This window comes from Uranotaenia lowii, chromosome 2, assembly GCF_029784155.1.
Source record: "Uranotaenia lowii strain MFRU-FL chromosome 2, ASM2978415v1, whole genome shotgun sequence".
In the NCBI taxonomy this organism is placed as follows: Eukaryota; Metazoa; Arthropoda; class Insecta; order Diptera; family Culicidae; genus Uranotaenia; species Uranotaenia lowii.
In genome coordinates this window covers 356,045,340-356,054,699 of record NC_073692.1, presented here as the reverse complement: position 1 = coordinate 356,054,699, position 9,360 = coordinate 356,045,340, and the positions used below count along the sequence as shown (strand labels likewise).

Genomic DNA, 9,360 nt, shown 5'->3' with positions numbered 1-9,360 from the left:
AAAAAAATCTGACCACCTTACAATATCATCTTTGAATACCATTAAGTTTGAGTTTATTATTCGAAATAACGGTAGCCTCAAAGTTACAGTTTGAGTGAGTATACATTGCCTTATTTGTCAATGAATTTTTCTCACTAACCTAACCAGTTCCTTGTTGCATAGATTTTATGTATTTAGCTGCCAGATAAAAAAAATCAGTTCAATTTTTTCAAATTATTTGCGACACTTAGCCAACGTTTTGGCGTTTGTGTCGTATTCAGTTCAATTGATATTATCAGAATGCATCGAATCAATTTACTAGGACGACAGAAGGTGGCAAATGCGCTTTTTATTGGAAGGGACGCGGCAATTCGCTTTTACGATTATCGTCGCTCGATGCATCGATAAGAATGTATTGTTGCAAAAACCTCCATTATCAGACGACAGGGGATGTCTCTATTCGTTTGCTCATCGATAAATTCAATCGCTTGTACTCAATACAAACATTGCAAAATACACTGTTCCAAGTGTTCTCAATTCTAGCATAAACTCCCTCCAACGAGGATGACTCAATCAATATGCAAACACTAACGGTTGCGTTATTTTTTTCTAACTTTTTCCAGGTCACAACAAGAAAGGCTTCCCAACGAACGCTGGCAGTTTCCCGGGAGAGATCCCCTCCTACTCACCACCTTCGCGAGCCTTCTTCACTCCACCACTTCCGAGGAATTACACTAATCCCTTTGCCGATAAACCAACGCTCCGAGGAACCAACAGCGACGGCGCCATCATCAACACCGGAAGTTACGTGAATCGTAGACCATTGCCCCCACCGAGTCTAATGCCGGGTCACGAACGGATTCCAATAAGGCCCGATTTGGGCGGAGCTCCACCCGGGAAGATGCCGGCACTGTCCCCAGAAATGGGAGGACCTCAACCGCCGCAACTTGGATTGGGACCGTCGAGTTCGTCCCAGTCGATCGAGGCTCAGCGAAAGAAGGCGTTGAATACGCCTTCGGAGAAGAGTAGCAAGCTAGATGGGTCCAAACCGGGTTTCGGAGGAGTCGATAACAAGTTCATGCTGGATGCCAACGGAGGGAATTCGAGTGCGATTTTGCCAAACGGGATGCACTTCCCATCGATTTCGAGGATACTGAGTGGTTCGAATGGGAGGACCCAGACGATTCCGGATGTGCTGTTGAGGTCGGTGACTTCGGCTCCGAGACCGAATCAACCTACGTTTGATCTGATGCCTGCGGTGACTTCGCTGAGTAACTCGAAGAGTTTGAACAAGGGAAACGGCGATCGGAGTGAGGACGATATGGGAGATGGGGATTTTGATGTAGGAAATGAGAACAGTGGACGGGATGAGGAGGAGGATGACGAGGAAGATGAGGAAGACGTTGTGGCGGATAAGGATTCGTCGGGGTTTTACTCGACCCAGGCCCAGAGCGTCCAGACTAGTACCGGAAATCCGTTGAGTCATCTGTCGTCGTCTTCGTCGCCGATCACCCAGAGAATGCCAAATTTGAACCTGAAGTCGGTAATGATCAAGACCAATGCTAGCTCCGAAGATGGTCAAATGGGTGGCAACGGGTACGGGAACGATCGGAACTACGCTAGCGAGGTCGATGACATCAGTACGTGGACAATCGCGTGGAACATCCACGTTTACCTGTCGGCTATCCTGTTCACGATCCTAGCGGTTTACTCGATCTTCAAGATCATCTTTTACGATAAATTGACGCATCTGTTTTCGCAATCCTACTTTATCAGTATTCACCTAATATTGATCATCATCTGCTTACTGAGGATCTTCTACCTGTGCTACGACGCCTACAATATCCACTTCAGTTTTAACCTCTTCACGTCGGAGCTGTTGCTGAATTTGCCGCTGACCTTTTTAACGACAACCTTTGCAATACTGATTCTATTTCTGTTGCTGCGATCGATCAACCACAAGACCAATCGGTACAGCTCGATTCTCCGTCCGCTCACTATCATGATCGGGTCGGGAGTTCACGTGGGCCTGTGCGTAACGCTGCATCTAGTGGAATCGTACGAGACGCAGCAGTTCTACCATAAGCAGGCCCAGCTGATGGCGGCGAGTGGTGGTCGTGGAGTAGGGAATGGACCTACCAATATTCAGATCCCGCCGAGGGTGTTGTCTCTGATTTGTCAGATCATTTATATCTTCATCTGTTTGTCGCTGGGGATTTTGTACTTGTATATGTACAGGTTGTTGAAGCGTATTCTTCACAAGAGTCAGAACTACATCCATGGGTACAATAACCTTTCGTACGCGATTCATATAACGATTGCAACGGCTTTGCTGTTTATACTTTTGGCGGCCTTGCAGATCTACGGAGCGATCAGTATTAGTTCGCAGACCAAGGTTAAACTGTCCCCAAACAATTCGTTGAACGATGGATCGTCGGCGAAGAAGACGCTGTGGGCTTCGCACATCGAGATCGATTGGTTCCAGTGGGGCTACCAGTTCAGTTTGAGGTTTATCGAGATCGTGATTATTGCTCTGTTGAGTTGGGTCACGGGGTTGAAGACCGGGACGTCGAAGGTGATTCAGAGGGAGAAGGACATGGAGCAACCGAATGCTAGTGGGTTTGCGTTGTTCCCGTGTACTTCGTCGTCTTCGCAGGAGAACTTTGAGACGGACTACCCAGCGGTCTGTAACGCTAATACGAATTTGCATACTTATACGCTGAGGACCGGGAAGCCGATCTACGACGATAACTTTGCGTTGAATTCGTTGAACATGGAGCAGAATAGTAACCAGGACATGCAGTTGGGTCCCACTGGGGAGTTCCAGCGATCGCTGGAGACCAATAGTATGAGGTCTAGCTCGCACAATTATAGCAACAACTACAATGGAAGCCAGCAGGCTGGATCTGGGGCTGACCATAGGGATGAGGAGTTTATGAACGATGAGAGTGGTGAGCAGATGCCGGATCATTATGAGAATCCGAACTTCGAGCTGAAGAATCACCATCATCATCACCATCAGCAGCAACAGCAACAGCCTCAGTATCACGACATCATGGACAATTGTTACTCGGAACCTGTTAACGCGGGTCCTCCCTACGATACCAAGAGTTTGAGGGGAGCTGTGCCTCCAGTTCATGGACCTCCGAGGAACTACGACTTCCAGAACTTCGAGCGTCCCTCGTTCGACGGAGCGATCTCGTCCCAATCGATATCCCGGGGTGAGTTCCGGGCCTCCAAGAACCTTAAGCAGCTAAAGAGCGGTCAACAGGCCGCCAGCAACTACGACGGTGCTAATACGATGGGTCACCATCACTACAATCACTTCAACAACTACAACGACTCGTTCGAAAGGCGGCTCGGAGTGCGGAAAAGTGGTACCCTCAACAACATCGGAGGGATGCACTTCAACCAGCACGCCGGCGGAAGTGGCCGTAACAATAACAACTCGACCTCGTCGGCGTCTTCGTCGGCTTCGTCGGCCAACAATCGAGGTGCAATACCCCCAGGAGTTCAGGGACGACCTCCTCCACGAGGCGTTGACCCCGGACGCCACCTAAACGGTACTCAAACGCTGAGTACTGCTCGAGGAGGTCCGGATCACCACCACCATCACCATCATCACCCGCAAGCTGCCCCCAGAAACCTCCCACCTGGTGCCGAATTCGTCCATCCGGGCAGCTTCAACGATAGGCTAGCCAATGGGGACAACTCCTCCCAGGACAACGTTAACAACTTCGATGACAACAGCAGCTCCGCCAGCTACTACCACAGCAAGAAGCGATCCCGGGAATCGTCCAGTTCCAGCTACACCGGGTACAACAACAACGGCGGAAACAACAACGGCAGCGATCACGCCCCAATTAACGGGGTAGACGGTGCCGGAAGCTCCTCGCCTACCATTTCCGGATCGAACATCCCAATCAACGGTTTCGGAGGCGGAGGCGGCTCGAGTTCCTCCAGCGGAGTCCTCCCTGGCAAACTAGCCTCCGCCTCGCAACAAGCCGACGGTGGCAGCAGTGGTGATAGCTCCTCGATGCTGGTCGCCGAGCAAGGTTTCGTGCGGTTCCGGGCCCTCGAAGACCCGACGCTCGGTTCCCGGACCAACATTAGGACCCAGGATAAGAGTAAGCTATTTATGAATTCATAGAGTTTAACGCGACGCCACCAGCAGCGACGTCGTTCGTCGCCCCGGTGGCAGGAAGAATAGGAAGACCTGGAGCCGGACCCGGAAGAGTGAATTCCCCACCCTCCCAGAAAAAAAAGTCCCCTTCGACATTTAGTGACAACTTCAGAAAAAAAATTAAGATAAAAACAAATCTCGTCGTTGTACATAGTTAGCGCTCGCGAAAAAGGCATTTACACGTGTAAGGTGAACAATTCAGTCAAAGTGATCGATTTATTATTAAATTAAAAAGAAATCAGTAACACAAGAAAAAAACAAAAATCTAACTCTAAAAAGATTCTTCTTCTTAAGGTGTAAGAAATGAATGAAAACAAAAACAACCCTTTGATATACCCGATATAGTTGTGTATAGAAAGGCATAACAAAAATATAAAAAATTTAAAAAAAAAACAACAACAAACAAAAACCGTGATCAACTCATCCCCCAGATCTAATCTCTCCGACGTAAGAAATGGACTCGTTGTGCATATACCTATACATATAAATATACATTAAAAGAAAAGAAATGGAAAACCCTATAAATATATAAATAGAAACAAACCCCCTAGGTTTAAGCAAATGGTTCCATCGCCCTCAAAAGAGAAGAAAGGATGATGTTAGAGCGTCCCCTCCCTTCGTTGTAAATTATTGTTCGGAAACTTTTTTGCGCGACTTTTTTCCCACTACTTCTCCTTTCTTTCTAACGGTTTAGAAAAAAAGCAAATGTGTAAAATATTAAATTTAAAAATAAAAAAAACCGCAGCTAGTACTTTTTCTCTCTCGATAAGCTTGGAGTGAATTTAACTGAATAAAGAAACATATTTAAGAAAAGATAAAAAAATGAGTCCTCTGAATTTAAAAAAAAGAGAAAAAAACGAAACAAAAAGAAAGCGCTTTCTTCTCGTTCTGTGTGTCTCTGTCGGAACAAAATGGGAACTGTGTAAAGTTTAAATTAAAGAGAAAAAATGATCAGATAAAAACTACTGAAAACAGATGAAAATACCATAATTGGGTGTTATTAGACTGATGACCAGCGCTTTGAAGTTGGTTGTTAAATTTTTTTTCTGGTGTTGAAATTTCCCCCTTCTGAGAAAATCTCAGAGATCGTCTTCAGACGATCATTGACTGATAGGAGAAATTTCCCTTTGAGAAAATAAAATTAACAATCAATCAGTTAAACTGGTGGTAATTTGATAAAACATCCTTACTTAACCCTCAAATCCTACCACAATAGAAGAAAAAGCTAGCGGAAAACTACATTAAATTCTCTGTAGAAGGCAACCAATTGTGATGATTTATTCCGTCGTTTTTGTCTTCAGAACAAATGGAAGAGAAACAACATAGCAAAACAGAAAACACAACCGAAATCGACAAATAGAAAAACCCTCGCCATCAAAAATATGAAAAAAGATAGTTAAATAGTAAAGAAACAACACAAAACGAAAAAAGTCCATAGAAGAAAAACGCAAACCCAATAGAAACGGATTCAAACTGTATATAAACTGTACTCGAGAAAAAAAAATGAGACACTCATAGATATGTGCTGATGTTTAAGCTTATTCTACTTCGAACCTAGATCGTATAAAATTACTCCAAAATAAACATATATTCAAAAAAGTGAAAAACATTGATGTTTAGGTTCTTCGATGAATTTTAAAAGAAAAACAAACGGAAATATGTGTGTCCTGTTTCCAGACTTGACTTTCGTCAAGTTCCACCCATCTGTGCTGTACTTTTGTGAGGTTGTCTGCCTTTTGATTCCAACCTTTTCCATTGATCGTTCATCAATAGTTCTTGTTTTTCGGTCGAAGTATTTTCTCAAAGTCTACCAAGGTGTAATTTTCACTCTACAAGCTGTCTTAAGTCTACTCAGGTCTCAGGGGGATGTTGCGTCGTATATTTCGAACACGAGTTTGTTCATCCTGCCGCAATTCTGCATCTTTTTGGGATTTCAGCAAGTTATAATGTCGAGAAATAATGTCATTCAAACGAGCAGAATTCGACTTTTAGGACAGATTCTGAATGGAGATTTGTTGGTTCCGCTAAGACTTAGCTGAACTGCCTTCTAATAAACAAAAAATTGAGCAACAAAAAGAAATAAAAAAAAATGGGCTGATTCGAAAACTTCCACTGATGATTCCAAATTAATATAAAAGAGTATTTCAACACTTTGTGGGACGAATGAGTTTCGTTGCAATCGTTCGTTACAATCCCGTTCCAAACTAGACGAATAAGAATAATATTTCAACACTGGATGCTCAGTTGTTTCTATAACAACCTTATCATACGTTTCTCGATTGTGCATCAGAAGGCCAAGGGACAAAGTTCAATGTTTTAGTGAATTGTGCTATCAAATCAGGCAAATTTTTATCTAATATCTAGCTATTTTTCGATAGAAAAACCTTGTCAAAAAGTTATCTACAATTACTTCTAAAACTTTGAAGCTTTACATGGCATTTTTGGTAAAAGAAAAATCTCTTTTCAGCCATTTTTAAAGTATGAGGCCTAAAAATGGATTTTGATTTATACTTACTCATCCTTACACTTCTTAAAATAGCTACAGTGACCGAAATCAGAATAGCACCACTATGTGTTTTGCTTTTTTAAATATGAATGATTGAAAATCTCTAAAATTTTCTTCAACAATTTGTTTTAAATAGTTCAACAGATAAAACAAGCATAAGTTTACTATTTTTGGTCAAAGCAATTGACGTGGAGGACCAACAATATGAAAAAAGGGTGCGAAAAAAGAAAAATGCCACTTGTGTTTTTTCTACAAAAAAAGATTATTTCTAAAAATTTACTGTGTAAAAGTGAATAATAATGCTTCTACGAACTATTTGAATGGATAACTGCATTTTAAGGAATTTTCTAGAATTCGAAAGGTTTTTAATGGTTTTAAAGCGCGGTTTTAGGAGATGCTCCTCTGGCGTTAAGGAATTTGAAATTTGAGCAAAAATACTTAATCAAACTGCTTGATTCCTTCATTAACATTCATTATTATGATGCAACATGATGAAACATAGATTTGAGGCTGAATTTGAACCCAAAAAACAGGCTTGAATTAAAAAATTCTAATGTTTTTAAAATAGTCAAACATTATTTCTACAGTTTTAAGTCATAGATGGCAGCACTAGTGTGGTTTACTGAAAAAAATTTAAGTTTTTTGAATTCAACCTATTTTTTATGATTCAAAATAAACTCAGAATGTTTGTTTCGTCATTTCACGTCATTTTAATGAGGGAAGTTAAAAGATCTAACAAGAATATATTTGTCAACCAAGCCAATTTAGGGCAGCATAAAACTCATTCTCAAACATCTTCCAAGGGTCTGAAAAATTGCAACAGAAAGGGCTGCCAAATGCCGAGTTTTTGCTGTCTCACACGGAAAATAAAATATAGTATATTTACCGAGAAACAGAGGTGAATATTTTTCACCCCTGATTCTCGGTGAATTTTACATTTTTTCAATCACCTAGCAATAAGGTAAATTTTACCTTTTTTCATTTCACCTAGAAAGCCTTTCTCCTTTCGACTCATCCGATCAGCTGGTGGCTAATGTTGAGTCTGCTGTGGCTCCGGCACAACATGGAATACATTACTTCGGCTTTCTGTAATTTTCGATTACAAAACATATTTTAGGATGAAAAAACTGCCTAACTCCAAAAAACAGTTCCGTAAACAGGTATGATGTATCTTTTTTTATCTATTTAGCGTAATTCAGGTAAACTTTACCTCGCTACGAGGTGAGTTTCAACTCGAAGAGGTAGAAGTTACTTTTTTGATTTTTACGAGCATTCACCTTGTTATCTCGATAAATTTTACCTTTTTATTATTTTCCGTGTAGTATGACATTTTTCATCATCACTGGTTGACAAGGTTGCCGAACATCAACTTCGAAAACTTCGAATATCAACTGCATCGACAAAATATTTCAAAAGGTAACCATTTTTTTTATCAGGAAAATGGCCGGAGTTCGGGATTTTGAAAACTCATCCTCGTGCTTTGTTTCTTAATAAGGGGAGTGGTGTAACACAGGATTAATCAGCTACACACTTGAGCTTCAAACATGAGAATATCCTGTCGAATTTCGATCAATCAGCTACTGCACTGCTCCGATATCAATTGATGGCCTGAAGGATATTATGTATGTATGTAAGTTACGGTCGGACCCGACGCGCACCGAAGGAAGCGCACCCGAATTGCTGATTCAGCTGGGATACGCCAGACACCGCGAGGTACTCAGGTGTCAACCAACAACGCGTGCAAAAGTGGATCGTTTTGTGAACATCGAAAGCGAGTGAAATAAAGTTCAGTTCATATTTAGGTTTGTAACGTGCAGGTTGTTCTTTTTAAAAAGACCGAAAACCCCACCCGGACATAACTGGCGCCCGAAAGTCGGGACCTCTGCTGCCGCAAAAGTATAAGTCACTAAATACTAGCATTAATTATTTGCCCTTTATTTTAGATAGACGAAGCTGTTCTAGTCACCCATCTCAATTGGAACCGAGGATCCGGACCCAGCGCCATCGGTTATTAATTAACTGAGTTGCGATCCACGGAGGCGAAGAACACGTGGCAAGGAAAGAGGAACCTAGACAAACTAACAACCCAAGGAGCATCCCAAATGATAAAATATCTGAGTAAGTAACTACCTCACAAAACCTGAAAGAACTCAAAACTTTAAAACACAAAAAATACTAATTCAGAGGTCACTTGGCACATCTAAACCCCGCCAGTACCTTCAATATCACAAATCCGAAACCAGGCACAACTAACAATAAAAACCAAATCAAATAACCCCGCGACGCGACGCGAGTAATTAAAGTGCATTTTATTTTCATTCGTGCGAAATCACAAAATATCAAAAAATGAATCCGATTGAAAACAATGGCAATGGATTTAATATCGACCAAAATGTTAATTTTGAGGACCGAGGAAAAATCCCACAAATTGTGCGGGACATTCCGGAATTTTTAGGGAATCCTAGAGACTTGGCGCAATGGATTCTAGATGTGGAAGACATACTAGAATTGTACCAAGATCTAAATATGGATTTCAGATATCACTTAATAATAAAAACTATCAGAAGAAAAATTAAGGGTGAAGCTAATGACGCCTTAGTCACTAGCAACACGCCCACAAGTTGGCTCAGCATAAAAGAAACTCTTAGGCTTTATTATGCTGACAAAAGAGATCTGATGACATTAGATCATC

At 41.8% G+C, this 9,360-nt stretch overlaps 1 protein-coding gene across 1 annotated transcript in view; it reads left to right on the top strand.

Moving 5' to 3' along the window:
* Positions 1 to 4,642, top strand: part of LOC129746865 (uncharacterized) — a gene marked incomplete at its 5' end in the record, with an annotated part of 223,596 nt that extends 218,954 nt beyond the window's left edge. The window contains one exon of the mRNA XM_055740773.1: positions 603 to 4,642. Within this exon, the coding sequence (XP_055596748.1) occupies positions 603 to 4,129 (3,527 nt within the window). The remainder of the gene's footprint in view (positions 1 to 602) is intronic.
* Positions 4,643 to 9,360: the final 4,718 nt, after the last annotated feature.